General features: G+C 41.4%; 1 protein-coding gene across 5 annotated transcripts in view; it reads right to left on the bottom strand.

Annotated features, from left to right (window-relative positions):
• The window catches only part of LOC138599903 (ninjurin-2-like), a 35,292-nt gene continuing 15,851 nt past the window's right edge, over positions 1 to 19,441 (bottom strand). The window contains exons 2-5 of one of the 5 annotated variants that reach the window (XM_069671666.1): positions 3,911 to 4,047; positions 3,733 to 3,812; positions 3,362 to 3,525; positions 373 to 463 (exon numbers count right to left, since the gene is read on the bottom strand). In XM_069671666.1, coding sequence (XP_069527767.1) covers positions 3,371 to 3,525; positions 3,733 to 3,812; positions 3,911 to 4,047 — 372 coding nt within the window. In that variant the 3' untranslated portion in view covers positions 373 to 463; positions 3,362 to 3,370. Of the gene's footprint in view, positions 464 to 722; positions 1,298 to 2,910; positions 3,099 to 3,361; positions 3,526 to 3,732; positions 3,813 to 3,910; positions 4,048 to 19,441 lie in introns of those variants that run through there. The other 4 variants (XM_069671667.1, XM_069671663.1, XM_069671665.1 and 1 more) reach the window with 4 other exon arrangements.

Below are 19,441 nucleotides of genomic sequence, written 5' to 3'. Positions count from 1 at the left end.
AAGACATACAAGAAGGACTGGCTGTTTTCAGTTTATTTTCCAATATAAGTTCTGGAGATAACTTGCAGAACTTCTTTATTTAAAAAGTATTTTACGTTACATTTTTTGTTACATAAGCTTCAATGACATGAATCACAAGGGATTTGTTCAAAATAAATGGCAAAGATCAATTGCTAATGTTTGTTAATCAAATTTTAAGGTCAACAAGTCCACTGTATGCATGTATGTATGTAAGGGTGAGTGCGCCTGTGAAGTAGTGCAGAATGATCAGCATTAGTGCGTATGTGTGTGTGTACATGTCAGTGAATCCGCATCATAAGCCACGGGAAGTGTCCAGTGCGTTGCATGCCGAAGGTACTGATGAAGAAGTTGAGGGCTGTGGTGATGAAGACGATGACGGTGGTTACGTTGTTCAGGTAATCCAGACGTTTCTGCAGGGTGGCGTTATTCAGATCCCGACGGCCTGTGACACAAACACACACACACACACACACACACACACACACACACACACACACAGACACACACGGTAGAGAAAGAGACGGTTCAAACTACACTTGGTCTTCTAGTTTGAGCAGGATGCAGAACATTCGGCTTCCCTTTAGATTAACAGGCAAAATAAAGGGCAAAGGTCACTTTACGTCTGTGTTTCAAAGGATACACTCACACACACACTTTTGCTTGTAATATTAAGCACATTCCACACAATAATGATAGCATAATTTCATCTTAAATTAATACATTTATTCAGCTTTTGTGTACATATTATAGGGATGTCTCTTATTTAGTTTACCCTGTTTTTTGTCTGCTATTTAACCTAAATATCATCAGTCTATTTCAAACAAGTTTTTAAATGAAAGGCTATGAAAAACATGGAAGTGTCAAACAGTTTGAAAAACACATAAATGAAGACATGCACAATTTCTTTGAGCACATTATTGCAGCAAATAAAATAATGCATATTTACATGGCCGTTCAGTTGGTTAAAGTGGAAATATTTTAGTTGGATTACAACGTGAAACAGCTTTCAAAGCCTGAATAACAAATCAAACTTTGCATGTGGACAAGTTCGTATAGGGATGATACACGTTTTTTATACGGGTGTGCATGTGTGGTTTTGTATGCGTGCGTCAGAAGTGAAGTCGGGCCAGCAGCCAGCGGAAGAAGCCGGTCCTCTTGGATCCGAAGAAGCTGACGAAGAAGTTGATGACGGTGGTGACGAAGATGACGCCTGTGGCCAGGTTGTTCAGGTAGTCGAGTCGCTTCTGATTGGACACCACGTTCAGGTCCCTGCGGGCTACAACACACACAAACACACACGCAGACAGACACACAAACACACAGTTTCAAACATTTCAAACACATCCACACACACACACACACACACACACACACACACACACAGTGATGCATGCCCACGTTACACACACTCGCAAATACCCCAAACAATCAAACAGTAACAGTTCAGTCATTCCCCCCAGCCTCTGTCTGGTTTATGTGACATTTTGACCGGGCTTTTTTTTTTTTACAATATTACTGTTTAATTTGTATTTAATACATTCCACATAAGAGATTTGTATCCACTCACTGTAAAAACACAATTTAATGCTTCCCTCGAGCTACAAGGATCCACCAGCTGCTCCAGTTAGATACAATAGAAACATCTTGAGGGAAAGCATGTGGGCGGGACAAGCATGTGGTGAATGACAGGCTGTGACACCTGTCAATCACAGCTTTGTAAGTTGAAATTGTTTAAACTTGATCAAAACTTGACAAAAAAATTAATAGGAGGTATTTTAGAAAAAGTGAGTGAATTAATGTTACAAATAACGTTTGTTTTCATTCACTTCAATATTACATCATATTTTTTTCATAAGGTGATATTTGTGGCAAGTAGAGGTCAACAAATTAAAGGAGCAGTTCAACATTTTGGAAAATAATAGGCGCTTTTTATGCTAAAAGTATATTGATGCTACTTTCAAATCTGCTGGAGCCAGCAGCAGGTTAGCATAGCCTAGCAAAACAAATAAACAAATAGCTAAATAAACCTGGAAACTTTTTAATTAGCAGTAGAGGTGATGGTAGGCCAAATTTTGTTACCTATGGGTAGAGCCAGGCTATCTGCTTACCCCTTGTCCAATCTTTGAGCTAACCAGAAGCTAGCTAGCTAGCTAGCTGTCTCTTGACAATTTTACCTCACATATATGACAGTGGTAGCGATCTATTTGTCAACTCTCAGCATGAAAAAATAGTTTTTTTAAATGGTTTTATTCTTAACTAATCCTCGTCAAGCCAAGCTATCTGCTTACCCTTTTGTCTAAAATTGTGCTACAGCTACAATTTTAGCTAACAGATATAAGAGTGGCATTAGTCTTTTCATTTAACTCCCAGCATTGAAATAGTGAGCGTGTTTTGAAATGGTTTTATTCCTAACTAATCCTCTTCAAGCCATGCTATCTGCTTACCCTTTTTTTTAGTGTTTGTGCTAAGCTAACCGTCTCCTGGCTCTAGCTACAATTTTACTTTTATGCAAACTCTAAGCAAGAAAACAGAAGCATATTTTTCAAATGGTTAAACTTTCTGCCTGACACTGTCTCTAGTGTTGGTGCTAAGCTAAGCTAACTGGCTAGCTCACTGGTAGTAGCATTATATTAACTGCTAAGATATTACATTGGAAGTTTGTTTCCCCATTTAGCCTTGAGGCTAACTGCTCACTGTAGTGGAAACTGTTAAAGACTGGAAAAAGATTAAAGCTGTACATTTTAAATTGCTGTTATTTGGCACCATCTGGTGGTAATATCAAGTTCACAAATACAGTATATAAAGAATAGAATAATTTTCACATACAAATTCTACACAAAGCGGGTTTAAACGTGCACGTTTGTGTTCAGTTTTTGTGTTTCAATGTACCTAAAGTGTGCAAGTTTTTCATAGAATAAATCGCTGCAGCAGCCATCGCAAGAAGCAACTGCGTTGAGTGCCGAAGGCCGCTTTGATGATGTTGACAATAAGAGTGAGGAAGAAGAGGCCAGTGGTCAGATTGTTCAGGAAGTTTAAGAGCCGCTGATAAGATTGGAGGAGGGTCAGCTCACAACGAGCTGCACACACACACATATACACACATTACACACACAACAAGAAGACAAGCACACAGACAGAGACACACACACACATGTAGTTGGTCCCTGTGCTCCATTCATACTGACTAACATCAAATAAAGACATCAGAGTACGCTAATACTGTAAATGATTAGTACTTTAAGTAGAACTGTGAGTCACCCTCATCTGTTTGTGTGTCTATATGTGTGTGTTTTGTGTGGCCTGCGTGCCCTTCTTTCCACATATTAGAGTCAGTCCCTACGTCACAAGGTCAGAAATGCATCCTGGGAAAGAGGCCCGTGCGCTCCATCCCGAAGACGGAGATGAAGATGTTGGTGACGAAGATGAGGAAGATGAGGATGGTGGCGTAGTTGTTCAGGCTGTCCAGACGCCTCTGGTTGGCCTCTTCGTTGAGGTCGCGCCGAGCTGCAGCAAACACACACGTGTACACACACACACAAAGAAACAACAAAACAAACCACACAAATATGGATCCAAATATGTTGTCTTTACTTTTAGTGACGTTCAAATCAATGCGTCTGTGTATTAGTATGTTAATATGATTGGTTAAAAACACTGAAGGTGGATTTCTGAAGGAGGTGGTATGTCAGCTGAGTAATGCTGTAATCTCACCGATGATGATGATCAGGACTCCGGCTACTATCTGGAGAGCCAGAGAGAAGGAGATGAGTGTCAGGACGGCGGCGTAGTACCTGACGAGGAGAGACAAAAAGATTCAGGTAACTGTAAGTCCTTTTTAGAGAATGACGCAAGAAAGTTAATTCATTTATACATTCATACTGTACCGTACCTGTATCCAGCTCCCTGCTCGATGACTGTCTTCATGTGTGTGATGTTGGCCAGGAACAGAGCGATGTCCAACATGCCCTCAGCCGCTGTCTTCTTAGTGGCATACAGATTCATGTTCAAGTTAGAGGGCGAACCTCCCTGAAAGAGAGAGATACCTTTACCTTTAGTACTAAAGGTCAAATAGCACCTTCTAAAAATGTTTAATTACAAAACTAAATGCAAAACTTTTCTAGGGTTTTACTATTAAAATTGTAGCCCTACAATGTGGGCAGTAAGCCCCTGAATATGCAGTATAATGCAGACATCGTCATCAAATCCCAAAGTCAAACTGTAGATGTAGCACCAACACGACCGTGCAATACACAAATTATACAACGTAAACACTTACAGTTACCATAATTGAAAAACACTTTTTCTTCAGGTGAAATCTTCCTCATGTTTACATTAGACATACTGGAATCCCAACCATGAAGCCATAGCCTAATAGCACACTTAACCATAATTATAAATTTAGTTCCGCTCAAGTGATTGGACAAGAGGCATTCCATGAGTGCTGATATACACAACAACATCACTGGGACTTTTCACTCTGTGTATCACTCTGCCTCAGCCAGGTGTTCTGAATACTGTTAATTAACATTACAGCAGGCTGTGTATGCCTACATTGATCAAGTTGGTACCTCTGAATCACACAGCAGACTCTTATCTCACTGGTTGATGATGAATTAAAACAGAAGAGCTGATCTGTGGTAACCTGTAGACACAGAGCGAAGGAGAATGTTTGGGTTGCTCGGCAACAAAAGTCCAGTTTCAGTTAAGTTGTGGAGCTAGTTGAGTTGGTGGAGCGAAAAATAATCTGCCGTTGATTGTTACTGCTTACTACTATTTGCCGGTTGTATAACCGTTGTATAAAAGCAATATCACACTGGAGGTTGTGATGTTATAAAAAAGCATAATAATAATTGCTTAGTGCTACTCATGGTGGATTCATGTTGGGCCTCTCTTTAAATAACTTAACAAATAGTCGGTCTAGACCTGCTCTTTCTGTAAAGTGTCTCGAGATAACCCTGGTTATGATTTGCTATACAAATAAAATTTGATTGATTGATTGATTGATTGATGTTATACTGAATATCAGCACGGCTGTGATTATCTGTGATATTGGCTTCTGTAACACACAAACTCTGGTCACCTTCTTTTGCTTTGAAGTGCAGAAAAACATGACACAAGTGGAGACGCAGGGGGGTGGAGACAAGATAGAGTGAAGACAAAAGTGGGACAAGGAAAATATAAGTGTAGAATAAAAGAAAAACAGGGAAGAGGGACAAGACAAAATTACTAGTCAGATGAGAGTCACCAGGAGAGGGCAGCAAATACCAACAATACTGCTGAATAAGTCTTGTCTGATATGATGAAATGTGCGGTGTTTGATTCTTATTCCTAGATTCAAATCCAAGCCAGAAACATGATCAACAAAGGAGTGTCCGTCCAAGTCAAGAAGAAACTGATTACATCTGAGAGTACAACAGATAAATCTAACTTTCATTACTGCTTCGTAATTGAACATGACACACAAGACTGTAATTGTGTTTTTCTTCACACCAAATTGAGTCTCAGGAGCAACTTCGCTGTGTTCCATTAGATTAGATAAGCTTTCTCATATTCTGGAAGTTTAAATACAGGAAGTGTTTTATTTTTTCTCTCTTGGCTCGTTTATAATAAGAGCTTTAACTGCGGCTAATTTTCCAGTGGATGGAAGATAAAGATGATGGATTTAAAAAGCAACTGTGTGTGTGTATGTGACTCATTTGATGAAAAATAAACCTAAAAAAGTAGACCCTCTGAATTGACAAAAAAAAAAAGAGCTGATACGTGTGTGTGCAACCTTTAACATCATTACATAAGGCCTCAATGTATGACTCATAGCACCTGTCAGGGACTATTATTCTGTAGATCTAGTTATTGCTCTGCTGTAGTGCACAGACTCTATAGATTAAAGTCTCCATTCCACAAATGAATCGTTTTACCCGGCGAGTCTGTGCAGTGTGTTTTTCTTCAGGCTGCGCAGAAACAGCGACGTGTTTAAGGAAGACATAGATCGCATATATGAAGTCAACACATTGTGCAGGATGACCTCACCCTGCTGCAATGTGCTTTGCTGCTCCAAAACAAACACAATGTCCACACTGTATATGTTACAGCCATTTATCAACACTGCAGCGTGCGTCTGTTTTCATGTGGTAACATTTTGAGCCCCATACTGTACTCATATAGGTTTTTGTTTTAAAAAATTACAACTGAACTACAACTAAATGGTAAATATAAATCATCACTTATGGGCCTCTGTACATGTGTGTTGGTAAGTGTGTGCAGACCCTTGTGAGACCCTTCCCTCTGCATCTATTCTGTTGTTCTGCTTTGCACTGGACGTTTTCAAGAGGGGCGCTGTTGTGGTTCCCTGAGCCACTCACAGCGTATAGGTGAGTGTGGGAGTGGTTCAAATTAGCAACTGGGCCCCATTCAGACAGGCGAACATGGCGACAGAGCGATGCAGAGTTGGCCTTCTTTCTGTTGGACAGGTAGCTGCCTCAAACCGGGTAGGAGAAGCTAACCGGCGGTTAGCATGGTAGCACAACAGTAACCGCGAAGCTGTCGTTGTTAGCTTGGTGGGGTGGGCGCGTTCTCTAACAGGAGGAGGGGCCCAGTTTGAATGTGTTGTTGACAAAATGCCAGGAAACACCCTACTTATTATACCTTCCCTCCTGGTACTCTGTGATGATGATGATGTGACCAATGATAGCTGGCTCCAGCCTCCCCTGGTATGGGCTTATTTCACAGCGGACATTTTTACATCCAGCAGCAGGAAAAGCACAGGTGTTAGTAATAACTTTAACAACAGATCTGTTCTATGCAGGTGTCTGAGAAAGCCATGACAGGCAGTCAGCATGCACACAACTAGGGCCACGAAATTGAAGCAGCTAAATGGAATGCAGCCATCATTAATGCTGCTATAAACACCTGTGCTTTTCCTCCTGTTGGATGTAAAAATGCCTGTGAAAAAGGCCTTCATTACTTCTTTAAAAACACCATGTATAAAATATTATTATGGTTATGGTGGCCTCTAGTGGTAGAATGAGGTAAACATTGAAAAATATTAAGAGTGGCACACGTTTCATGGGGAAGATTCAATCTGCAACTTCAGAAGGCTGGGGGGAAAAAAAGAAAAACAGGAGGGCCGTAAACTGCAGTTCCAAGAATGCCCACTTGAGGCTGGCTCCAAAAGCGAGACAATCCTCATAGACTTTCATGTTAGATAAGATAAGATAAGATTATACTTTATTTGTCCCAAAATGGGGAAATTTACAGTGTTGCAGCAGCAAAGTGGATAGTGCAACATTACAATAAAGGGCATATAAGAATAAGTAACTAAACATGTGTATCCTAAAAGATAGTGTATCCTATAAAAGATCTACAGAGCTAATAAGACCCGATGAAAAACTAAGTCAGCAAGTTAAAAACAACAACAACTTTAGAGCAGAAAAAAAACAAAAAACAAAACAGTTTCGGTCTCTATAGTTAATTTCACAATTCCAGCAGCTGATTTTTATATATTCACCTGTTTGAATTATATTAAAGCTAAAAGTCAAGGCATTATTTATGGGGTGACAGCTAGCAGTCTGCTAGGTGTCACTATAGTTTATACAGTACAAGTCACTGAAAATGACCTTATGGGTATCCATCCTTTGGTCCAAATATGGTCACTTCCAGAAATCAAAGATGGCCCCCAAAGAAATGTCGGACGTCACAAAAGGTTTTGTCTACTTCAATGACAACATTTCATTCTCCACATGTGCTTGAGATTATAAATAATTTGCTGCCATTATACAAAACTGTTACATGCCACAGCAGTGTAAAGGTATCAGTATGCTTCCAATTAGGGGCCTGTGGAATCATTGTGCAACATCCTATATATGCTCCTACACCATCTGTCCAATGTCAGAAGCTGTTGGCTGAGTCTTTTGTTTTTTACATTTCCCATACCAACCACGTGAGATTTGATCCTGCTTTATTGCTCCTGAATACTTTTGTCATGGCTCATGTGTATATCTGAGTGCAACACTAAGAATGAATGAGGTGTGACTGGCTGAGTGACCCGGAGTATGCAGTGGTTAACACTGCTGCCTCAAAGCAAGAAGGTTTCCTGGTTGGAATCCCGTCCTGTGTGGGCTCCCTCCGTGTACTCCGCCTTCCTGCTCGTTCGGTAAATTGGTGCCTCTAAAACTGCATGTAGGTGTGAATGTGGGCGTGAGAAGTTGTGTGTGTCAGCCCTGTGATTGACTGCCGATCAGTCCAGGGTGTACCCGCCTCTTGCCCAATGACAGCTGGAATACGCTCCTGCAGCCCTACAACCTTGAACAGGACAAGAGGTATATATAATGGATGGATGGACAGCATTATATCTACAATTGCTCCACAAGGAAGCACTGTAGTCCTACTGTTACTGGATGAGGCACAACACTGTGGTGCATGTAAACACACTTGTTGGCTAATCATGTGCTTATAGTTAGACAATGCTAGCCTCTGCAAATTTGGATAACCAATAGTACCACAAAACTTTTTACATCCACTTCCCTCTCGCCCATGCACACTGGCAGACTTCTTTCTGCGTTGAGACAGATCTTTGGCAGGTGCACTTTGGCAACAAATAGTCCCCGCTGAAAGCATTCATATGAGGTCGACGTCTTATCATAACTCTGGCATGACTTCTAGAACGAGATGTTGACATTTTTGGATGTAGGTTTTGGACCGTTGGAGTGCCGCAAACCAAAACCAAAACAGGCTGGTCCTGTGCGTCAGACGGAAAGTATGTTTTCAGGGTATTTTAAGATAAAGTGCACCTCACATTTAATCCAAATGTTTAATTCTGATCACTTTCCCTGCTGTGATTCCGTGATCCTCATCAAACCAGTTCGCGTGTGAGGTATATTTTGCGCTGGAAACCAGCGTGTGTTACGGTACAGTTTGATCCACGCTGGGTTAATCTCCAAGAAAGTATGAAGCAATTCTTAGAAATCTAACACTGTCAGAACACTATGAACACATGTACCATGGCCATTCTGCGTGTTTATCTGAGAGAGGGAGAGAGAGAGAGAGAGAACTGGGCTGGAAAGGAGGGAGGTGAGGAAGCAGAAAAGAAAAAGACTGACTCAGATATACAGAGACGGGGAGAGAGTGAGAGAGAACGTATGTGTATGTATTCTGGCCGGTTTCCATCTTTTTCTCTACTGGGGACTCATGTGGTCACACTTTATCAACATCGGCCTTGGGCTGGCCGCCAAAGCACACACATATACGCGCACCCATACACACACACCACAATCAAAACATTGGAATGGCCTACATACACTTTTACGGACCATGTGTGTTCACTTAGTGTAATGTCTCTCTAAATGTCCGGACTTTGCTTTTAATCTGCACTTATCTTGATTTATAAACACATGCGCATAAATTAGTGTTTGACCTTTTGTTTCCTCTGACAGGTAGGGGAGGTATGGATCATTATTTACAACACAAGTCTTGATGAATAGTTGCGAGAGGTCAAAAAGGTTACACACATTTAACCCTAAGAAGCTGTGAGTTACGGTCTCTCAGTGTTCCTGCTGGATGATGTCCAGACGCCTGATTCGTAGCAGCAGTCTATAAAACCACCATAAACATTTCTTTCACTGCGTATTTCTGAGAGATTAAAAATCATGTCCATTCCACCAACAATAAAAGATGTATTAGGAACAGGAAACGGCTGCTAAACACCTGCCAAAAATGCATACATGTGTTTATGCTCATGAGAAAGTATAGGTCTGATTTTTGGAATCTGACCGACTACCGAGGCAGGGAGATTTATCATGCAAACAATGAGCAGCATTTTATAGAGCATTAGTCACTTTGGAGTCTGTGGTTACAGAGACATGAGAAGAAAATGGATGCAAAGAATGTAGCGTGATGTATTTGTAATATGCTGAGCCTAACAAGCTAGCTATGACCAGAAAATCTGTTGTTACAAGCCGAGTTAAAGATGCTTATCCATGCTTTTGTTTCTTCCCGGCTCGACTGTTGCAATTCCCTTTTCACCTGCCTCAGTAAGTCCTCCCTCGACCGTCTACAAATAGTCCAGAACGCTGCTGCAAGGCTGCTGACCAGGTCCAGCAGGTCAAGCACGAATCTTGGCTTCCAGTTAAATTCATTTTAAGGTCTTTGTTTTCATTTATAAAGCCCTGCATGATCAGGCACATGTGTACCTCTCAGACCTGCTGCATCCCTACATCCCCTGCAGATCCCTCAGGTCTACTGACCAGGGTCTACTTGTCGTCCCTCGTGTCCGACTGGTGCTTTCGAAGTTGTAGCTCCAACCATTTGGAACAGTCTGCCTAAGCAAATACGCTCTGCACTTTCTACAGATGTTTTTAAAAAGCAGCTTAAGACTCACCTTTTTAAATTGGCCTTTGATCATTTATTTATTTATGATTGTTATTTGTCATGAGTTTCATCATTTAGTTTTGTATTTAGTTTATTCTGTGTTCTTGTCAGGACTTTGTTAGTATTTGGTTAGTTTGTTTCATGGTTTAGATTATTTCCTGTTTTACTTTGTAGCCCTGTCAGTCCTGAGTTGGGTTACTCGTGTTTCCTGTTTTATTTTGTAGTTCTTGCCCCTTGTATGTCATAACCTTTTTTACTTCCTTCCTTTGTTCTGTTTCCCGCCTTTCAGATTGTGCCCTAATTGTGTTCACCTGTGTTAATTAGTCTCACCTGTCCCTGATGACCTTGTGTGTATTTAGTCTCTGTGTTCCTACCCTTCTGTGCCAGCTCATTGAGTCTCTGTCTGCCTTTTGATTTTCCTTTTTTGTCTTTTGTTGGATTTTAGATTTTGTTTTTGCATTTTTCATCGTTAATTAAATCATAATATCATTAAGTCAGCACCTGGGTCCTCCACCTTTTTGTGAACATTCAAACTGTGACAGTTATCACTATTATTGTGATGTATTGTTGTTGTTTTGTTAAGCACTTTGTGACTTTGCTCTGTGAAAAGTGCTATACCAAATAAACTTTAATATTATATTACTAAAAGATATGCAACATCAAAGTCATTGAGAAGAAGCAATTTACCTCTTAATTTGCTTCATAATAAATGCATGTAGGATTTTGTTATTAAATTGTAGCACTAATTTTAATACCACGAAGTCTGATCAAACCATTAAGCGGCATTGCTGGTGTTCAGCGGGAATAATGTTAGCGTTAGCATGCTAATATTGGCTACTCAGGACTAAACATGAAGTGCACTTGAGTTTATCCATTCATACGTACATTTTCTATACTGCTCATCCTGTTTGCTGACACAGAGACAGACAACCTTTCATGTCACGCTCACACCTACAGGCAATTTAGAGTCACTAATGAACCTAACAAGCATGTCTTTGGACTGCGGGAGGAAGCCGGAGTACCCGGAGGGAACCCACGCATGCACAGGGAGTGCTAACCACCTGCCAAGTATTGTAAAAATTTTGATGTGTCTAAAGGGCTGCATGGTTAACACTGTTGCCTCACAGCTGGAAGGTTCCCGGTGCGAAGCCCAGTTCGGAAGTAGGGGGCCTTTTGTGTGGAGTTTGCATGACCCTGTTCAGGATAAGCAGCGTAGATAATAAATGGATGGATGCTTTATGTCAATAGATCCAAAAGTAGTTAATATATTATTCTAAAAATGTAACCTTATGATGCTACAGAGGTAAAGTCAGGGGATTGCTAAAGTCAGTAGGATACCAATTGCGGTGCTGGTTTAACTCAGTCGGTAGAGCAGGTGCCCCATGTACAGAGGCTACAGTCCTTGATGCACCAATCGCAGGTTAGACACCTGGTCCCATCCCCCACTCTACTACCAACATTTCCTGTTTCTCTTCAGCTATCCTATCAAAGACAAAAAGCCAAAAAAAAGATCTTGCCAATTCAGCTTGCAGATGTCAACACAGGACGAGAGAAACATTTTCAGGAAGTCAAAGGTCATCAAAGTCGTCTTCTGAACACCATGAATATCTGAAACACATTTCATGTCACTCCCAACATAAGAAGCTGAGACACTGCAGTAAAAAGAAAACTGTCAACCTCATGTTTGGGTCACCGAAGTCTTAAGGGAACATCATTAATATCACTCCAAAAACAGTGAGTAGCTGAGTTAGTAAAATGCTCTTCTGTGCAGAGACTTTCCCTTTTCTTCTCCTGTTTTTTGTGGATGGTATTTTTATATAAAACTCTTCTTGTAAAATCGCCATTCTTGAAATTCCCTAATGCACAACTCTGGGCACAGGGCCAGGGTACAAAATGTACACACACCCACACCAGCCTAACACACATACACAAAACACAGACTTTGGTGTATGAGTCACGCCCAAGAAGTTGTAAAGGAATGTCACCTTTATATGCAAAAACATGTTTGCAAAAGTGTACTTATTTACACTGCTAACTTCGCACAGCACACAAACATACAGCAGACCACATGGGAGGCCCCCCTTGAGCTCACAGGAAGTGCTCCTCCCCTGGTCTCCGATTGGTCGCCACAACAGCCAATAGGAAGGGAAGCCCAACTAGGAGTGGAGCTCTGCTTTTCTTTTAATATCTTATTTTTACTGTCCGTCTGTCTCTCCGTCGCTCCGTTCTTTTTTTTTTTTTTTCCTGCATTTTTTCCATGGCTCTCTGTGTGTGCCTGAAGGCATCATCTTTCTGTTTGGCTTTTATGTAAGTGCCATTTAGGGTGAGGGAGCGGGAAGAAAGCAGAAAAGCAGATGAAGAGAAACAGATAGCGACATAAAGAAGAGGAGTCAGCATGACGGGAGGAAGAGAGGCAGGGACAAAGAGATGGGTTGTGTTTTCTCTCGCTGGCTTACTGACAGCAGAACTGAGTGGACTTACTCGGAAGACTTTGGCTCTAAGGCTGCTCTCAGTTTTCGCCTGAAAGTAGGAGCACGCCTGAGAGAAAACTTTTCACATGTAGTTTCTTATTTCATTAACTCAGAGCCATGGCTTGATGGAAATGCAGTTGTGTTCCTTGAAAGGACTTTTAAAGGACAAATCACAGGTCAGCTGGTTGATCTTGATGCCTACTAAACATAAGATAAGTTGACCTAGCCACAGCGATGCCATCGATTGGCTTGAGGACTATATTTCGAAGCCTTGATTTCAACATTTTGGATCTTTTTTTTTTTTGGAGGGAAAAGTGACTATAGTTGTACGGCAGGTTGGATCCACATTAGTTGTGTCCCAATTCAGGGGCTGCATCCTTCGGAGGACATATTTGAAGGCCGATTGTGTCACAGCGGTGCGTCGAAGGCTGTCTCATTTGGAAGGCTCCTTCAGATGCGGCCGACAAATGCGTCCTCCTTTTCCAGGGCCACGAAGGATCGAACGGGTGCATCCTTCGCGGCCCAGCGTATCCCGAGATTCAAACAAGATGGCAGACTCTTAAACGGCCGAGGAATACACTTTAAATGTAAAAGTTGTTGGTTTCAACTCAATCCAATAGCTAGATAATGATAATAACAGGTTAAGTTACATGACAGTAGTTATGATAGCTAGTTAGCCCACTAGCTACCTGTTGCTAAACGTCAGGAGCCGTGTTTGCACAGGCTACGGATGACGCATTCCCGGTAGACGCAGACCCCGAATTGAGACACAGCTATTGTTACATGTCTTGTTGTTACTTTGTAACATGTCCCTGTGATAGCGACTTGTCAATCATCGCTAGCCCCGCCCTAATGCATACAACGCTCTGTCGTCAATTTTATGCTAAATAGGAGCACATTGAAACTAGCTATGAAGACCATGAACTCATTAGGACATTTTTATCTCAGGTAATAAATCAACTGGGATTCTGTTTCCGTAAAATTGGACTGCTTTTGCAACCAGTGGAGTCGCCCCCTGCTGGCCCTTAGACAGAATGCAGGTTTGGTCACTTATGGCCACTTGGTACTCACTGTATATGAAGCATTTGACGTTATGACCAGTATTTGACAATCTTGCTTTCTGTCCCACTTCATCAGGAGGTGGTGGAGACCAAACAGAGCTTAAAGTGTCCATATTGGATCTACAATCATCGGTTAACAAGTCCAGAGAATCTGAATGTCGCCAGTTATGTTTCCTGAATTAAATTAAATTGAATTTGTTTTCTTTCTAAATTATGGTTAAGTAATAGAAATATTGATGCCGATTAAGCGGTTGTAAAACCACATCACCTGTGATTCAGTCAATCACCGATCAGGAGCTAAACATCCCATCTGTGTTGTTGGCATTTTAAATTCCATGTTTCAGCTTATTTACATGCATTTATGTGTGTTATGTGTTTGCTGCTCAGTGCTGGGGGTGGTGGGCATGTCTGTTAATAGACTCATTATGTTAAGAGACAAACAAACAGTGTAGAAAAAAGTCAACACACGCACACAAACACACACAAACTGAGGTAGGGTAAAAACACACAGGCGGTGAACTTTGACACGGAAAGCAACAGGGAGGAGACACACCCACGCTTACAAACACACACACACATGTTTCTGTCCTGCACCTTTAAAGCAACTGACCCTTGATCTTTGCCCTTTAGCGACTATCATCCTGCTAACTGACTGGCCTCTAATTAGCAACCCTGGCATGAGAAACAAGCTTCTGTTTTATTAATGAAGACACAGATAGATGGATTTACTTTTCATCTATAACTGTGTTTCCTTAAATGAGATGCTGCTGAATAATGTGAGCAAAAGGTTTGATAATTATGGGTCTTTCAAACAAACAAATCTAAGTGAACCCACATGTCCTTTAAAGACATTTTGATCCCTCCCTTATGGTGCATTTCCTCTTCCTCTCCTGTTTACTATCACATAAAACATCACTTTCTTCCTGGCTATACTCACTGCATTCTGCGTCCACTGACACGTAGAAATAAAAGGCCTAAAGAGAGACACAAAAATACAACAAAATGACATTTAAACCTGTTCTACACCGGGGATTGTTGTTTACTTTGATTACGTTTCTGTGGTGATCAAAGTGTCATCCTCATGTTAGCCTACGGGGGGCGAGCTGTTACACAGCAGGATTGACGCCTCAGTAATTGTCGGGCAGGATGTCGACACAAATCCATTGATGTGTGAGTGTGTGTGTGTGTGTGTGTGCGCGTGTGTGTAAGTCTGTCTGTGAGACCCAGTCAAAATACTTCTTTCTTAAGTTCTTATAAAAAGTAAAGTGATTTGTTAATGTGTGAAAGATGGTAATGGAAAAATGAATCCACTCTACCACCGTGACCTTTGACCTTTGATCCCTCACCACCAGCGGTGACTCACTTGCCCCATCCCACACACAGTGCTACACACAGTGCCATAAGTCACCCACCAGCGCAGAGAATAACTTTAATTTAAGGTGACACATTCAGAAACAAAGCCACCGCTGCATTTGACCACATGAATGTGCATTTGTAAGCCTCTGTGAGTGTGTGTGTGTGTGTGTGTGTGTATTTGGACTTCCATCTGCCATCTGGGAGTAAGAGCGACAGAGTGGTAGTGATCTGATATCAGTTGACTCTCTGCATTCCTGACCATAACCACACGGTGTAACAGAGTCTCTCATGTCAATGCGTCACCCAGCTGGAGCCCTCCAGACCTGCAGGAACATCCTACACAAACCTTAGCAGCAAAGTCTCTTTCCAGTTGAGAGATTTCACAAATATGATATTATAAATGTTTTATTTTTTTGCTTTATTGGTGGTAAAACTTGTGACTTTTGTTTTACCTAAGATGGGAATTTTGTTGTTTTTCCTTTGAGGCATTTATTTTCAAGTGATCTGGGAATGCAAAACATCACAAAAAGAATTCTTAAAGGGCCAGTTCGCCGATTTTCAACCTCAGACCTATCATGCTATTATGGGGAGCTAATGCCATTATGGTCGGAAAAAATGCAATTAAGCTCTGTGTCTTTGGAGGACGCTATCCGCTTCTCCAATGGGCCCTGGAAAACCTCCGGCAGACTACATAAAATGCGCCATCTGGCGGAGGCCAGGGAGCTCGCTAAACAACACTTCCTCAATCTAGGACGCCCGCCTCCGATGTCATGTCTGGTTCAAAATCGTCAGGTTTGAAATCTAGACTGCAGACCTGAAGATTTTTTAGACGATCCACCGGTATATTCTCGTCATATTTCAGATTCTGTCCAGCTCTGAGCCGTTGCCTGCAGCGACACGGTCATATTTCACTCCAGCGTCTCTGGCTGAGCCGTTCCTTTCAGAGGGAGGGGTGCAATGCACGCTGGGTGTTGTAGGAATGTAGACTGGGCGAAACCACGAGCTGTTTGTACAACTTTCTCCACAGTTATGGCGCCAATTTCAAATATTATTGCTTCTATCGCTTACAGAGAACACCAGCTTTGACTGACAGTGGCTTTTTCTAGTGGAGAATTGCTCCTTTAAAGGGCATGCTAGCTCACGGAGGGGTGATGAATTATCTCCTTCCAATAAACCCTCAACAACACTGAACAAAATATCAATCAAGCTAGCTTTTTGATTTACCTCTAATACATTGATTTAGTCGTCTGGTAGTCTGGAAAAGTTTATGTATAGATTTCTATCGGACCACATTCAGGTCGGGCCAGTGACAACCAGTTATGTTTTATGGGTCGGGTTTAAAATGATGAATTGCTTTAAAGAGGAGCCGTTTAGACATTTTGTAAACAACCAAGATGGCTGCCGCTGATGTGAAACGCTCTGAATCAACAATATATAATTAGCATTAAACAAACTGGGTGGTACTCATTGATATGCGTTAATGTGTTTGCTATGAATTTATGTCATGCCAAACGTCTGTGTATTATGTTAAGACATTTAAACTGGATGTTGCAATTAGCCGCCTAGCCTAGCATCCTACTGCTAGGTCATGCATCAGTCTGAGTGATCTTTTTACTTGCCCTGTCAGAGTTTAATTTTTTAATAACTAATACAATTATTGTCGACACAATGCAATAAAGACCCTAAATGAAACTTGAAGAACAGATGATGAAAGCTTTGAGTTAAAATATACTTATCTAAACAAATGAGCTCATATTTGGGGGGGAAACGCTGTCTTTTGATGATAGCTACAGGTGCAGGTCAGTAGTTTAGTGTGTGTGTGTGTCTGTGTGTGTGTGTGTGTGTGTAAAGAAGAGCCCATAAACACCTGGTTCTCCTCTGACGTCAGCCGTGCAGGACGTGTCGGTTGCATAAGAAGTTGACGTATGTTGCGTTCTGTTATAGCACTTTTTAGAATGTTAAATACCCCTGAAGAAATGTGTGCCACATGTGTGTGTGTTCGGTGTATGTGAGTGTGAGTGCCAGGTGGGTGTTTGACATGCCAATATTGTGTGTGTGTGTGTGTGTGTGTGTTCTTATACACACTACTCACTGTCATGGCAACATTGCGAACACACATATAAACAGATATGATCTGAGCGAACTTCTGCAAAGTGGTGACTTGAGTTAACTTCACTGTTGACAAGCAGGAATGACGAGTATGGACAGCCCTGTTACCTCACAGCTTCAGAGCAAGTTTAAATCCCTTCAATGTTCACGCTAGTAGGCTGAAGACTTCTTGTGGGTCTAATTATAATTGCAGAAGATTTGCACTAATAGCTTCAGTGTTGACTTTGTTCTGCAGCGTTTCTTTCTGCAGGTTGCAAAAAACGACTGCTTCACAAAAGCATTACTTTGTATGTACTGAACTTTGCAGGGATGCATTTGCAGACTTTATAGTTTATCAAATCAAAATTAAAGTTTGCAAGAAAGAAGTGAATAAAAGAAGCAAGTACAGATTGACACATATACAGTAGCATGCATGTTTTTCTCCAACCATATTTGCAGCAGATCTAAAGGTTTACAAATACATAAGAAAATTACACTACGGTAAAATGTCACATATTACATCCATCCATGCATTATCTATACCACTTATCATGTTCAAGGTCGATGGGGGGCCGGAGCTGCCACTGGGCGAGAGGCGGGGTACACCCTGGGCTGATTGTCAATCACAGGGCTGACGCAAAGAGATAGACAACCTTCTACACTCACGCCTACGTGCAATTTGAGAGTCACCAATGAACCTAACCAGCATGCCTTTGGACTGTGGGAGGAAACACCCGGAGGGAAGCCTTGCATGCACCGGGAGAACATGCAAACTCTACACAGAAAGGCCCACTTTGTTGGACCCGGGATTCGAACTTGGAGCCTTCCAGTGCCACTGTGCAACCATTCACATGTTACATTCAGCCTTTATTTTGGAGAAGGAAAGAGTCCAAAAAAGGGTTAACAGGGAGGGGAAAAGGTGTGCTAAAGTAGCAGGGAAATAGTCTTGTTTTCTGATAATTTTTTTATTAATTATGTGCAACTTTTCAGCATTTTTGGGGAATTATTTTCCAGCTCCGAAAGTCATTAAGTTGTCCTAAATCCTGTTCCTAATTTCTGTCCTTGGTTGTGTAAATTCTCTCAAAGCAAGAAGCACAATCCCCAAAAATGTACATTTTGATTTATTATAGCTCAAGTAATGGGTCTTTATTTGTTGTAATATTAACGACATGATGCAGCAAAACTCCAACAGTAGGCCCACACACACACACCAAATAATTCTCCCAGCAATCACCAGAGGAAAGGAGGAAATAAACATGTACTTCACACAATGACATGTAAAAGGACCTTGGTCCGACCAGAATGATTTGTGGAGTTGTAAAAATATACCACTCATTGTTGAGTGTTTGCTTGAAGTTTTTATGACAGGGGAGGGCATGTTTGGAAAGTGGACGACTGATGTAAAAAGAGGCTTTGTGAGGACAAAGCTGGCAGCAACAGTCGGGATTCCTCGTGTTTCTTTGTGGTGTTGTAAAAAGGAGCTACGGGTTTAAAAGCTGTGAGAACATTATTATAAATAAACATTTTTTTTCGCGGTAATAAATAAGATTTTCAAGAGGTCAAAGGTCAACAGTGAGTTGTTCGTGGACCCGTCAGGGGTGCAGATGTTTGCTCCTGTGGGAGCTGGCTGCAGACATTCCCTTTGAAGGAATGTCGTCTGATATGGGCCACGCTGCTGCAGCTCACAGGCCACGTCAGGGAGAAATGCTCTGTGAAACATTGTTATGAGAGAGTTAAAAGTTTATGTGCTGAAAATTCTAAAAACGGCCTTCGGTTCTTGTGACACTAAAGGTTACTGGTGGTCTTTGCAGGAATACTGCAGTTCTGCGCTCTACCATGATGACAGAGGCGTGATGCTCACCTGCTTAAGTACTTTACAGTCTTTATAATATATTACATCATATAAAATTAAAATATCGTCATTTTTATGGTTTATTTTATGATCATAACTCAAACAAATGCACGGCCCTACTAACAAAACATGAAGCTAGAGTTCAAATCTGACATCTCTCTTAAATTGATTGACAGGTCTATTGCATTTACAATACTGTTGTGTTATGTTTTCAGAAGGTTGCCACAGGC

This window comes from Semicossyphus pulcher, unplaced genomic scaffold (genome assembly GCF_022749685.1).
Source record: "Semicossyphus pulcher isolate SPU_LCO1_2020_fin unplaced genomic scaffold, fSemPul1.0.p SCAF_20, whole genome shotgun sequence".
Taxonomy (NCBI): Eukaryota; Metazoa; Chordata; class Actinopteri; order Labriformes; family Labridae; genus Semicossyphus; species Semicossyphus pulcher.
Note: the sequence above shows the minus strand (reverse complement) of the source record. Positions and strands in the feature narration are given on the sequence as shown.